Source organism: Chaetodon trifascialis, chromosome 5 (genome assembly GCF_039877785.1).
Source record: "Chaetodon trifascialis isolate fChaTrf1 chromosome 5, fChaTrf1.hap1, whole genome shotgun sequence".
NCBI lineage: Eukaryota > Metazoa > Chordata > Actinopteri > Chaetodontiformes > Chaetodontidae > Chaetodon > Chaetodon trifascialis.
The window spans coordinates 12,688,162-12,703,168 of record NC_092060.1 but is presented as its reverse complement, the minus strand read 5'-3'; the positions used below and the strand labels follow the sequence as shown (position 1 = coordinate 12,703,168).

Sequence of the window (15,007 nt, the reverse complement as noted above, 5' to 3'; positions counted from 1 at the left end):
GGACAACACAACCTCTTTGGCAGAAATAGTAACTGCTTATCAAGGTGGTACTTGATACTTGAGACAGGCGTGGTAAATTTGCAGTTTGGAGAATGTAGCTTTATTTCAGAATGGTAAAGTAGTGCTTTGTAGTGATTGGAATTCATTGGATACATACATACAATACATGTGGAATGTGGAGAATCATTACATAAGGTTACAGGTCGCATAGATACAGGTTTTAAACCATTTAAGAGCTGGTGGAAATTCCATTGGTAACCTGGAAATTGTTACAAAATCACTTTTGACAAACATGCTAAATTTGATTTGTGCATTATTTACAAACCGCTTTTGTCTTTGTGTTAAAATGTGTCTTCACTGGACATTGACAGACAAAATGATAAGTGATGAGATGTCAACCTAGTTTTCATGTCATTTTCTCTCAATGCTGTCCTCTCCGTACACAGGCATGGTTTGCTCTCATTGCTCATCCAGAACACTGCCAGTTTATTTTAAGGTTGAGGCCATTCATGCAGCATTTCTGGTTTGCTTCAAAACAAGTTTTCTACTTCACTGGACTATTTGTGCCAATCATGTAGCCCTGTATGACTTGAGAACTTAGGTTCATGGAGGAAAACATCTCATCATCACAGAGATGATGAGTAGACATGACAGGGATTTGGCTACTCATTTGGCCAGATGAAGGAAATCAATGAGAAGCGTAATATGTCATTGTGCTTCTTGTGCATTTAATGGCCTAGCATAGCCTCTGAGAACTGTGGCTGACATGTAGTTAGTGTCTTGACCTAGTGTCTTAAACCTAATGGCAGTATGACAGGTAGCTGACTGTGATTAAGCTTGACAAACTAAACAAACCCTACACTGGCTTTATTAGGATGGATGTGTACTGTCATTCTAAGGCAAGGAAGTAGAGGTGTGATGAAATATGTAATTCATGGAGGAAAACAAATACCCTCCTTGAGCTTATCATACTCTATAGTTCAATGCTTAACACTGGTTTTGCTGGGGAACATACTGCATGTGGTGTGATGGCCATGATTTTGTCTGCATATTATTCTGATTGTAGATGGGGCACTGCGAGTCATTGAACAGTATGTTGCCATTACAGCATATGGGATTACACTCACAGCTGAGGCTGTTGGATGGACTCCTAACTCGTTCTCTTTCTCTCTCCCATCCCTTCTGCTTCTTCCTTCCCTCTAGCTACAAGTTGTCTTTATCCCCCTTCTCTATTTTTCTGCCTCTCCTTCAGACTCTTGACAAAAATTCTGTCAGACATCCTTACCTAAGAAATTTCAAGGATTGAAACTGGGGTTTTGGTCAGAGTCATTTTTCAACATCTTTGTGTGGATAATGAGGATTAATGCAAGTTTAATTTTTATGAAAAAAAAGTGAAATGTGTTACCATGGCAAAATTATGGCTACATTTAAACCATGATCGGAGCAGATAAGACAATTGTTCAAAACAGAAATGAAACACACAGTGTCAAGGGCAAAAGATGTCATTCTCTTGCCATGATGTCAAAAATACTTTTATTATTTCATTGAATTGTAAAATGCATAGGTTTGTTTTATTTCTCTTAATACAAATGCTACATCCCCTATATTAGAATACAAGCGTTGAAACAGAGCTTTACATTCATTATTAAATAAATGAGTAAAAATAAATGCCTCTGTGATTAAATATACATTCACTCACTCTGTGAGTAAAAAGCTCAATTTCAATCTAATAGATGGAACCATGTTCCATTTTGTTTCAGAGCAAATATGTAGTGTGGTTTTTATTTAACATAACATGTCCTTTATTTTTTATGTGTTCTTCTGAGCTCTAATTTTCCAAGCTGTGTGTTAATGCATTTCCCAGCAGCAGATTTACTGCACAGTCAGTCTGTGTCAGCACAGCTGTTGAAGCAGAAGTGGAATGTATTAGATAAATTAGATAAAAAAACAGTGTCTTTTATATGCACCCCTTACTAAAGCATGTGCTTACAATTGTTGTCCATGCAAGTTACAGTCAACATCACTGGATGAACAGTACAGTAAATACATTTTTGGAAAATGTATTCATCATATGCAGGAGAGCAGCAAACTGATTGGAAAAGCAGTAGTTAAACTGTTGGCAAAATCAGGAAGGCTGACTTTGAGATTTGGGAAGCAGAAATGGTGCAAATTTCTTAATATAGAAACTACATGATGTTGGATTATGGACAAGTGTTTTTTCCCTTCCATTCCTGCAGTGAAAATTGTGCACAGTGTTATTATGATCATTTAACAAGACTCAGCAATTGAAGGGCAAAGGTGGGTAGGGGGTAATGTTGCCCCAGCACTGCCACAACGTGTGACCTCAATTATTCCATATTGTCATGACAGTTTGGCATGGCACGTGCTGAGTGTAACTGTTTCTGACACTTTTTATAAATAATGCATCTCTAGGTCCCAGCATCTGTCAGGTGATTGTTTCATATAAAAGAATGATGATACGTTGATTTGACATTAAGCTACTGACATTTAAAGACGTCCAACTTGAAGTGATACATTATCATTTGGACTTGCATGAAAAGGACATGCCTGGGCATGGCGGTGGGGCCCCTGCCTCTCCATTAACTTACTTTTCTTCTGTGTATCTCAATATAGTCCTCCCACTCCGTGCTCTTTATCATTTCTCTCCCTCTATCTCCTTGCTGAATCCTCTTTTCCGTTTTCTTCATCTTTGCAATGCTGCTCTTCCTCTTTGTGTCCCTTTCTCTTGACAGCTCACTCTTTCCCCAACTCACTCTGGCTGTCTTTTTGCCTTGGGCATCCACGGTGAGTGGCAGAATCTTGCTTTATCCCTATTCCTCTGTGCCTCCTTAGTTGTTCATTTTAAACACATTTAAGGTGAATCTCTGACCACCGACCTGATCCGATAATCAGCTACTGTATGTATAAGCTAACAGAGAAAATGATGATTGGTTTCAAGTAGAAATTGGCTGTGCACCAAGTTACCTCTAATGGGGAAACCAGTGAACATTTTCTGTGACCTTTTGTTTGTGCTGAGACAAGTTTATAAACATTAGGTATAATGTATGGTATAACAGTTTTTTATTTGTTCTTGTAATCAGTTGTTTTCAAAGAATCAAGACCAGTGTGAAAGCAGGGCAGTTTATCTAGTTGTAATCTCATCTAAATGCACAATTAAAACAAATTACACTCCATACAATGTACAGGGAAAAGATTTAGTGTCCCCAAGGCTTTTCGTTTATTTACAGCCCCCATAAAACACTGATCTGTCAGTAACAGCCTGTCAGGCAACGTTTCCGAGACCTTGCCCTTGATCTTCTGCTGGTGAATTCTTGGCTTTTTGATTGGCTTTGCTGGCAGGTAGATGAGATGCACCCTTTTTTACGCGCAACAGTTAAGGAATGCCATGTCCTCACAAATGGAAATTTTGTGATGCTAAGAGTGACGTTTAACGTAGCTCTTCCTTAGAGTTGCATGGATGAATAAACCATGGAAAACATGCTGGCTGTTTTTATAAGCTCAAAAGAGTCTGTTGTTACTGGGTGATTTCATTGGCAGCCTTTGTTTCTGCAGGTTAATGCTTCTGTATTTCTTCAGATTAATATTTAATTGTTTGCCTGTCTGATATTTTCTCCTTTCGTTGTACAGACTGGGGCACAATGTGTTGTCATCATAGAAAGCTGCTGTACTGATTTTAAGTGTGCAATTTGCCTTCCACCATAAAAAGCTCTCTGTTTTGGCCCTTGGGATTACTTAATTCCTCCAAATATCCCTTTTTGTGCACACGTTGTGATGCAATGCAGCAGAACAGTCTAATTTATCTTGCGTTCTTGTTTTCAGTGGAATTTTGTTTTGCTCCTTAGGACTGAGTAAAAGTAGTTTCGACGTCTCAGGTTAAAAGGAATCACTTTGATGACTGTTAGTCTTTTCAAGTCAGGTACATATATTAGCTGTATTTTACAATATTATATGAAGAAACCTTTTAACAATAAATTAATATTGTGAATTGAGTTTTTGGAAACTACAGAATCATAAACACCAGCATCGCCATTGAAGCTGATCATCTTTTTTTAAACAATAAATGAGGAAATTTCAGAATTCAATGTTAACTATAGTCTCTTTAAAGAAAGAGATATCAAGTGTGGTTTTTGTTCAGCCGCCCTTGGAGCATTGTAATACATTCACTTACTACAACATTCACACTCACAAGTAAAATCAACAAAAGCATTTTTATGCTTTCATATTTTCATACTGTTACACATTTTGTATCTTTGCCTTTTGCCTGTTTCTTACCTGAAAAGTCTGATAAGCATTGTGAAAAATGACAAGAAAATCAGAACTAGAATCTGCAAATTACATGTGTTTAGCCACAGACTAAAAGCAAATTGAAAAAGAAAAAAAAAGCTTTTAGTTTGGAAGCAAATTGAGCTGTGATGAATTTGTCTGGGATTGGAGGCAAACCGCATCGATGCATCTTATAACTCCTGTTGTCGTTTTCATCAGACATGCCACTGACCTTTGCAATGGGAAATTACTGTTCTTAACTCTGCTGTTAAACAACCAAGGAGACTGACAATAGCTTATTATTAAACAAAACAACAGAAAAACTTTAAAACATTTAACTGTAGTATCTGTCTATCCATCCATCCATCTATCCATTCATTATCTTCACCTTATATCCTGCTCAGGGCCCAGGGAACTGGAGCCTGTCCAAGCACACATGCAGTGAGATGTTCCATGGACATGCCACCACTTTTCACAGGGCTAACATACATATACACAGACTAAATGTTTCGCCGTCACACCTGTGGGCCGCAGGTGTTTCCAGTTCACCTTACCTGTATGTCTTTGAACTACTGTTGAACTGAAGCACTTGAAGGAAACCCCAACAGGCATGGGGAGAACAGGCAGACTCCACACAGAATCCAAACAAAGGGACTTCTCGCTGTCAGAAAACAATGTTGACTGCTAATGCTTGTGATCATGTGGTTTAGTTGTCATCCATTTCTTGTGTAAAGAAAATAAAGTTTGTTAAGACTTAGAAGTGGAGCTTTCAGAGCTGTTACTTAAAAGCAAGTGCTTTCAGCAATAATAATGTAACACATTTTGAACCATTTTCCTGTAACTTCAGAGAATTGCTTGCTGGTTGGGAGGTAACAATGGAAGAGCTGCCATCTGGAGTGCCTGGTTTGTTCTTATTTGGCTGCTTTCTAACTGCAGCCAGTGCCTTCATGGACACATAGTCTTTAAAGGTGTTTTTAGTGCTGTTCTGCATTTGGCTCATTAGTTTTTGCTCTCAAATGTTTATAGTCAGATGTTAATTTAAACTTAATATCATGGTATATACTCTCTTACAATATGTAGCATTAGCCCACAAATTCTGCTGTGCACGTGGCATTGCTGTAGGAGCAGATCACGACCTCCCAGATAGTGCTTGTGATTCCACCAGAAATGCAGCAGCGCATTTCAGAAGCGTCCCAGAAGTCTCGGCGCTGCTCTGTGAAGAATACAGGCCGAGTCTGTTTTTGACAGAAGCTGCGTCAAGTTGCACAGAGCAGATCAAGCCAGGCAGGATCAGGAACAGTGTAGAGAATCTGGTCAATTTTCAAATAAAAAAAAAAAACTCCTGGTGATATATTAACAATGAACAGAATTAAAAAAAGATAAAGGGAATCCATTTAACAACGTAGGCTACTTACCGAGAAATTACCGAGACAAAGAAAATCTGAGCAAATCTGTAGTCGTGTTTACATCCGTATTGGTTCTTTGAATTCTGCAGTGTGGTTTTCAAGAATCATTCTGTGTCTGAGTTTGTCACTGACTGCTCTTGTCCTTGATATGAAGGAAGATGAATTTAAGGAACGTAGTGAAAATGTTGATGACCCAAATGCTCTTTTTGTTTGTGAAGATAAGTTACCATCTTCGCCAAAAGATTTACAGGAAAGTTAAGTCTGAGGGGACTTTTGCCTTGCTCATCTCTCTGTTGTTTTCACTTGGATCCCCCAGTGATATGGTGGAGGGCTGGCTTTAAATGTGTTGAGCAATAAATATATTAGGAGGGTATTTCCTGATGGGAGTCCAGATCAATATGTCCTTCCTATTAATCATTTTCTAGATTTATTGGAGGCCTCATAATGAATTGATGAAGAAAATATGGGCGTGGAGTCCTTGAACCCTGCAGACTACTGAAGCCATGCAGTCAGACTCATCAGTTTAGTGCCTCCCCCACCTGGGTACACTCTGCAGGTTAATTACTGATGCTTTCTTTTTGTAAGCCTCATCAAAAATGAGCAGGTAAAATTAAAGTGGCTCTTGCAGTTGGATAGCCATGTCAGCCCACATTCCTCATGATGTTTGCAACTTTTGAAGCTCCAACCTGCTTTGAGAGTAGGTTGCCTTTAGATAAGGTATACATAACAGTAAAACTACCATCCTGAAAGTGGCTATCTGAATTCTTAAATGGAACCTGCTGCAATTTCTTTTGAACACTTTAAGCTTATTTTGTGGACTTTCTGACTAACAGGAAAAGCCTGGATTAAAGATTTCCTGATGGAGCTGTTGTGTTTTGGTCCCCAAGCTGATCAGTCATAAAGTATTAAATATCTGCTTCTACCAAGTCGTGATCTGATTTAATTCCTACATAATACACATGAACAGCTTACAGTATGATTAGTGAAGCCAGTCCAATTGAAAAATGTTTGATATATCACTGGCTATACTGCAGTACACTAGAAACAAATGTACTTTAGTGGAGCATAAACTGACAGTTCTCAGTAGCTCTGATCGTTCTCTTGAATGTTATCTAATGGTGGATTTGTCTGTAGTGTTACTAGAATATTATTTTTTCATTGCAAGGCAAACTCAACTGTTGAAATAGCACTGAAATGTCAGTAAGTTAATTGATTATTCAGGCTAATAATTTACCTTGCAAAAACGCCTGAAATATTTGTTGCTATCATCATCTCAAATGTGAGTTTAACACTTTTCTCTGTTTGAATGTTGCTGTGAATTCAAAACCTTTTTAGTTTGAAAGTGTTGGTTTGTGATGGCCATTTGTAGCTATTTTCTGACACTTCAGAGACTAAACAAATAATCAGATTTGAGGAAGTGATTGGTAATTTAACGGTCAGTAGTTGCAGCCTTCTGTTGAAGCTTCTTAAATCCCTTTCTGCAAAATGGATAACAGTTGTCATCACCGTAAACAGTATAGATATTTATGCTTTACCCATTTGACTGTTTAAATGGCCACATTCAGAAATCTAATAACACTGCATCACTCTCCCTTAAAGAGGGGTTTTCAAGCTTCTTTACATTGTGAACCCCAGAGACACAAGGTTTGATGATGTAATTAGAATCTTTGTCATTTACTTGTAAACCAGATCTAATCATTATGCTGACATGCATTGATGGAAAGGAATTGGAATTCACACAATCGACTCATTTTTCATCATTTTCAAAATATACTGATGCTTATCAACTTTATATGGGCTTCGCTTTGATTTGGTTTGCTGAAGGATTTTTTTCTAAGCTAAGAATTTGCACATTAAACCAAAATGTAATGAAAGACCAAACCAAGTTGTGATCATCCATCAGTTAGCAAACACTGTAAATTATAACCATTTTATTTAAAAAATATATGTTTTGAGGGGAAAATGTTTTTTTTTTCAGTTTGGCACATCTTATCCACTATACAGATATGAAATTGTACATATTACAATACAAAAGGAAAATGGGAAGAGAAAAGCATTCATTTCTGCACAAAGAGGTTGGGTAAGAGAGAGGGGATTGGTTCTTTTGTTTTTTTTTTCTTTTTTTTATTTTTAGGCAGGGTAGGAACCAGGGCTAGAGGATGACAAGAGGAAACAAAAACAGTTTACAAAGAGCCAGAGTGCAAAGGGATGCATATTTCTACAAATTTTGTGGATTTTCAGTCACTTAATACAACCGTAGTCTTCAACAGTGAAATGTCAAATGATTGACTGAACTTTATAGGAGTACCACATACAACCCCAAAGAGGTCTCTCCATAATGTTTGCTTCAATGACATTAAGAAATATTCAACTCAATTTTGACTTTTGAACATGCAAGACAGATTAGAAGGGCAGTAGAAAAAGCAGTGCGAAGCTGGAAGAAAAGAAAAAATAGAAACAAAGTGGAGGTGCATGGCTTTGGAAATTGGTATGATCAGTGTATATAATCTTTTTCATTGAAATCAGATGTGAAGTGTAACAACTTTTTGGTTGACACAAACACTTTCCCAGACATTGTTGTAGGCATCCTATGAGCATGTGCAGAGAGACATTGACACAAGAATTCAATTAGAAGTTTGAAGACAAATTTTGACAGGCTCAATAGAGAGACAAACCACAAATAGTACCCTCTGGCTACCTCTAGGGGGCACAAGCCAACGACCCCTGTCGAAACTGCTCAAAACCAGGTGCTGTGCTGTCAGAAGCATCTTGCCATCTTAATTGCTGACTTCGTTAAGCATAGCCAAAAGTTGAACTGTCAAGAAAATGCCATATTCTGATTTCAAGTGTTCAGAATTCAAGAAAATGACACATTCTGATATTTGGTGTTAAGAATTTTACTTGAATTATTCACTGGTCAAACATTGGATAGCTCAGTTGACATGTTGACAAATCAGTTGACAAGTTGTTGCTGCTGTGTGGTCAGTGTGCATTTCAAGCCCAAGGTGCTGCTAGTCAGTATTTGTCTGTCCATCCTCTCATATTTGTACTCAGCCAGAAAGATGGGTTTGTTGTAATAAACTAAGACATTACCCCATAGTTGCCCTCTCCATGGTCCCATCAATTTTCTCTCAATCCCTCTTCTCTTTCTCCCTGCCCCCACTACCAAACTGAACACAAAGAAGTGCGGGGCTGCGGCAGCAGCTTTAGTCTGATGCTAATGCACATCCTCTCCCTGCTGCATACAAATGTCTTCTGACCCAGGCTTGCTGTTTGCTTATCACTGGATCTCCATTTGCTTTCAGGGTATTGACCACAGTTTAACTTGACATTTGTGACTGCTAACAAAGGAGCTATTATAATGTTTATTATTCAACATTACCCCTTTTTTAAGACTGTAAATGACAACTCTGTATCCCTAACAAGAACAATTTCTTAAAGTAAAAGGTTCAATGATGTTTTTGTGTGGTGCGTAGGATGATTCCACTAGAACTATTTTTGAGTGGCTGAACAAGCTAAATGTTGCTGGATCACTGGCGTGGGTGACAGAATATTAGATTCTTTTTGCCTTGCCTTAATTGGTTCAATCTTGAGTCTGTCAGTCCTGATTAGTGTGTAAGCAGTACAGAGCCTGGACTACTGGGAAAGGTTTTATTTTCAGAATGAAATGCTCTCCTGTCTGGCATTTGTGCCTTTCATTACCTTTTTACTTGCAGCCCTCACACTACCTTGTCTCTATGTTGATCCTGGTACATAATAGCAAATCAGCAAACTGTACTTACTAGGTTAAGCTGTTGGAATTATTATGGTCACAGTATGTATGGCATTTGGGAGCTAGAGAATCCATGTACAGGTCATTGTACATTTAAAGGTCTAATAATTCTGTTCTTGATGTCCAAGGTGAGGAAGACATCAGCGTTTTTGCTAAGCAGTGCAATATATTGGAGAGTAACCACAGATGAATAATGCTTAGTGTTTCCCACAGGTTGAGAATTTATTTGTGGTGGTTGGCCCGCGTGGCTGGGAGATCCAACATCCAGCAACTTGAGAGTCAGCTGCAAAACAGCTTCCCATTTATGAGCTAAGGTCTGTGTAAAGAGGGCATTTCTCCATTGTATAAAAAATGAACAGAAATTCACCATTTCGCCAGTCAGTACACACTCATAGTTGCATTTCCACACGGATGAAATTTGGCAAGAAATCCAGATTTCCAAAAACAAACAAACAAACAAACAAACAAACAAACAAACAAAAGAATCATTTTTAGCTAAGGACAGCTGTTTTTTGGGGTGGGCCACCCAAATAAATTCTGTAATCAGGAAACACTGAGAGCCTTTGGGATCTCTCAATTGACTAATGTCTGATTTGGGGAAAAAATGGATGATTACCATATAGTTAATTCAACAATATTACTTATTTTTCAGTTATAATTCAGAGTTAGATTTTGGTCTCTATGGCCTTTTAATGTATCGTAGTTCTCCCAAAAGAATGAAACAAAAACATTCTGATAACTGATCCAATTAGTTTGCCCCAGTGATTGAGTGATTGGCTTACATTGCCTGTGGTGCAGTTAGATATATCATTTCAAATATTTACTTTTTAAAAGAAATGAGACATAAATCACATCTCCACTTAGTGTATTCCGTTAGCAGAGGGCCTTTTGGCTGAGTATTTTCTCTGTGCTGCAGAATATAGAGACAATGTGGAGACAAATCTCACAGTTTACAATTTTCTTGTTTAAAATGATTGCCCCTGCCTGATATGAACCTTGCATTCATAGAAAAATAAATTTGTGACTTATCTCTACATCATCCCTAAACGGTCATGTCCAACTTCTGTCATTGTAGCATTCATTATTTCTCACATAATCTCAAATCTCACTTGTAGAAATTATGCTTTTTACATAAACTGGAAAAAAAATCAAAAAGCAAACCCTGTATCATCTGAAATGGTCAAATGGCAAACCATATGCTCTAGGAATAAATAAGAGTTCATACTTCACACTCTTTGTAAGGCAGTTGCTGACACTTGCACTGCCCATAGCCATTGATGATCACGAGTGCCCCTTCTTCATGGCTCGGTTCATACTCATTATACGGTACCTGTGTGGCTAGATCTGCCATAGGCTGCCGCTGCTGGGTCCTCATCTGTCTGCGGTTCTGAATAGCCGAACAGTGACGTATCCGGCGCAGGGTGGGAGGGCAGCACTTCCGTGAGATATACACAACGAAAATGATGAAAAAGAATGAAAAGAGAAGGGCCATAGTTCCAATGATAACCCTGTGAGTCATAACAGTGTTGTCCATTGCAGTGAAGTCATCCGTTACAGCTGCCTCTTCCAATGTAGCGGTAGTTGCTTGAGCAGTGCTTGGTGTTTGTGTTGTGGTTGTTGTGGTAGTGACTGTGGTAAAGCTCCCAAAATCCTCTGCATAGTCCTGCGTGGGGGTCGGCTGCATAATTCCAAACAAGGAGCTTGTCATCTCTGCAGCTATAGTAGCGTCTGTGGTTGCACTAATGGTTTGAACAACCGGTGCTGTAAAATTCTGGCAAAGCTGGAATCCATAAACAGCATCAAGTATCTCCTCACCTTGGGCATATTCAGGACTATGGCAGAGAATGGAATGTTCCCACCTTCCCTTAAAGGTGCTTAGCCATGTGGCCAGAGAGCAAATCCTTTTGGTACATTCCCAAAGGTTGCTAGACAGCCCAATGGTACCCAGAGACTGCCACATATCCATGACTTGGGGATCCAGACTGCTTAGTTTGTTGTTATCCAGCAGCAAAATCTTTAAATTTGGCAGCGTTTGAAACACGTCAGGTGTCAGTACACGAATTTCATTTCCTGTGAGGTCCAGCTTCTCTAAAGTGGTCCAGGTCCACTCCATGCCACATGTTAGGTTGCTAATCTTATTCCACTGCAGATATAGAAACTGGAGGGCAACAAGGCGAGGGAAATGGGCCAAGTTGATCTTGGTCAGCTGATTGTGCTCCAAGTGGAGCTCTTTAAGCTTAATGAGCCCAGCAAATCCATTCCGGGCCAGACTCCGCAGGCGATTGCTGCTTAGGCCCAGATATTCCAGGCTACGGCAGTCCCAGAATGCCCGAACAGGTGTGGTACGAAGTAAGTTGGAGCGGAGATGGAGTATCTGGAGTTTCCTCAGTCCATGAAAGAGCTCTGGTTCCAATGCAGTCATCTGATTGAAGGACAGGTCCAGTATCTGGAGATTAATGAGGTGGATGAAGGTTGTGTTGGGCAACTTGGTGATACGATTGGAACTCAGATTGAGGTCCTTAAGCTTGTAGAGCCCTTGAAAGGCATCCTCTTGTACTGTGGTAATCTGGTTGTGGTCTAGGTGTAGCCAGGTGAGCTGGCTGAAGCCATAGAATTGATCAGGGCTGAGCTCAGTGATGCTATTGTGTCGTAGTGATAACCCCAGGGCACCCTTGTCCACACCATCTGGGGGTGCCTGAAGCCCCTGGGTGTCGCAGTAGAACTGCAGGTCCTCACAGCGGCATTTTTGAGGGCAAGTTGTGCACGATGTAGGAGGCAGCAGGCACACTAGGAGCATGCTGATCACACACAGACACAGAGCCGCTGGTGCAGGTCCCACCAATGGCCACCTTGAATGGAAACCTGGGTGGGTTCAAAGACAGGAAAATGAACTGTGGGGCGGGAAAGATTATCTCTGCAGAGCTCTTATTAGTAATTCATGGTGACGATTGTGCTTTTTGTTGTGTGCTCTCGATCTTTCTCATGCACATACCAGTTTAGATATTTTACATTGACAACTTTCACAGTATACGTCAACATGATTTCCTTGAGCTTTGGTCTAATGGAGATGTCATTTACTTAGGGCATCTAATGATCAATGATCAATGATCAATTACATACATGAGTTGGACTTCTACTCCCTTGCTATTTATATTCAGTGCATTTTTTTCCTCATTTTGTGCTCTGTAATTAGGCTTAAATTCAAATTTCTGCTGATTAATGTCATTCATTTATCAATATTTGTTCTCTTTTTTTTTCATTTTTGAGCAGCTCAAATGCTTTCATCCTTTGGATTTTTTTTTGACTGAGTCTCAAGTGTTCTTCGTCACTTAAGAGGTCTGTTATGCAATACAAAAGGTTAATTAAAATGTATATAATCCCTATGTGTGTGCCGAGTTGCAAAGAAGGAAAAATTAAGGACAGTTGCAGTAAATAGACCAGGCTGAAGAGCTTTTAGTCCTTAGCCTCTCTCGCTCTTACTTGTATTCCCTATTCATGTCCAGACCTTGCATATAAAGGGGCTAACTTACCCATTCTTTTGTGCACATCGGAGGCTGCATTCAACTGTCCTTTTCCGCAGACTCTTGGAGCAACCAGATTGAAGAAAAATCCAAAGGGAAAAAACCCTTTTGAGTAAGCACAAAAGGAATCAACCTCTTTGGAAATAAAGCAATTCTGAGCCCACCCAATTGAAACAAAATAAGAAATTCCATGTCACAAGATGATGATTATTCCTGTTATTTTGCTTACAGTCCTTTAAAATCCAAGCTCAGAGAAAGGATTGAATCTTTTCCTTCATCCCACGAATCCTTGAAATAAATATTTATATATATATATTTTTAAGTTGATCAGTTGCATCCAGAGCGACTCCGATGAACAGACCCCCCCTCCTCTCCTTTTTTCTTTTTCTTTTTTTTACCCTTTTGTTTCCCTTCCACCGCAATGATGTCCGTTCAAATGGTTAATTGAAGATCAAGTGTTCCTCTTTCATGGCTGTGGTCTTCCAACCCTAACTTGTTGATGGCAGCCAGAGATCCTGCTTCCGACACCGGCTCAGTCTCAGCATAGCCTCTGCAGAGCTGTAAGCGGAGCTCTCGTCTGCTAGCTGAGACGCAGAGAGAGAGAAAAAAGCAGAGCAGGGAGTCAGGGATGTTATTCTGTGCTTTTTGTTGCAGCCACTCACTGCTACAGAGTGGTGGCAGCCTGGCGTCGATCATCACTACTGTTTCTCTCTCTCTTTTTCTCTCCCACACTCACAAACACCCTCTCACTCTCTTGCTCAGTCACTTGCTCTCTGCCTCGTACACACTGCTTGTGCACCTCAGTCTTCCTCCACCTCCCTCTTGCATCCCCCTTTCCCTCCCACTAGCTCGTCACCATCAGAATATTGATATCTTGAACGTGTTGCGGCAGCTTGCTGTTGAAATTAACCACAGCTGTAAATCTCAGCCTCGCCTTGCTGCTGTTCTGCATGCGCTATGTATGAATGTATACCAGAGACATAAACAAAATAACATAATAATGCAAAATCCAGTTTGTAACGTGTGACTCTGGACAATATAAACAGCAAGGGTGAGCCAAGGTGTGCTGCAATGCCATATCTCTGTACAGGAGCAACTATGCTGTAGCAATGCTAACATAGGGTGTGTGGCTCATATTCATAATTTACATATCCTGAGTGCAGTGCTTTAATTTTTGAGCACTGGCATGTGATGTATGGCCAGCTGCTCTGAAGTTAAATTTAGTTAGCTTTTACCATGTAATTGAAAAGACCAAATATTTGTGGACCACAAGGTGATATCAAAGTAACTAAAATGTGGTTCACATTTTTTTCCCTTTTTATTTGAGATTGAGCAAATTGATTTGATTCGTGGTTTTGTTGAAAGAAGGAAAAGAAGGTTATATTTTGGGAACATTTAGAGTGCTAAACAGAATGTGATGTTGAGTTCAGCGCATGAAAATTCTGATTTTTTTTCTTTCTTTAATTATTTAATGATGTTGGAGATAGATGTGAGGGTAATTGCAATGAACTAGATTTGAGGCAGCCAAAAACAAGGTGCAAGAGACAGTATGAAGCACAGATACTGTTGTCTTTTACTTTGGCACTGTAACTCCGCCAACCTTTTGTTTCACTCATAGTTCTTTTACATAGGCATGGCCTCAGATTGCTGCAGCCTGCTACACTCCTCCCCTGCTTTCTACTGATGTATTACTTTGATGACCCTCTATAATGTTACTAGATATGGATTTTAACTCGTGGTGCACCTTGTTACAGGCAAGAAATTGTATTTAAGGAAAGCAAAGAATGTGTGCTTTTATAGTAGACAGTGTGATAGCGTAAGAGTAACTAAAACAAATTTTCTATTTTTTATAACTCAAATTGGAGTTCTTATATAGAGCTTGAAAATTAGTATTATCATGTATACTCCTTAATAAATATCATTACATAATTGTCAGGTCTTATGACAAAACATGCATCTGGCTGAGACTTTCCAGGTCACTTCACTAGCATGATGCTGTCATTCTGCAAATTTATAGTCGTAGA

General features: G+C 39.4%; 2 protein-coding genes across 2 annotated transcripts in view; one reads left to right on the top strand and one right to left on the bottom strand.

Moving 5' to 3' along the window:
- The window catches only part of ctnna1 (catenin (cadherin-associated protein), alpha 1), a 75,669-nt gene that overhangs the window by 22,233 nt on the left and 38,429 nt on the right, over positions 1-15,007 (top strand). The window lies entirely within an intron of this gene.
- lrrtm2 (leucine rich repeat transmembrane neuronal 2) lies at positions 7,590-13,587 on the bottom strand. Its single transcript, XM_070962879.1, has 2 exons — positions 12,993-13,587; positions 7,590-12,324 (listed from the first exon to the last, which is right to left on the bottom strand). The coding sequence occupies exons 1-2, from the start codon at positions 12,994-12,996 to the stop codon at positions 10,682-10,684; spliced, it is 1,647 nt and encodes a 548-aa protein (XP_070818980.1). The 5' UTR covers positions 12,997-13,587; the 3' UTR covers positions 7,590-10,681.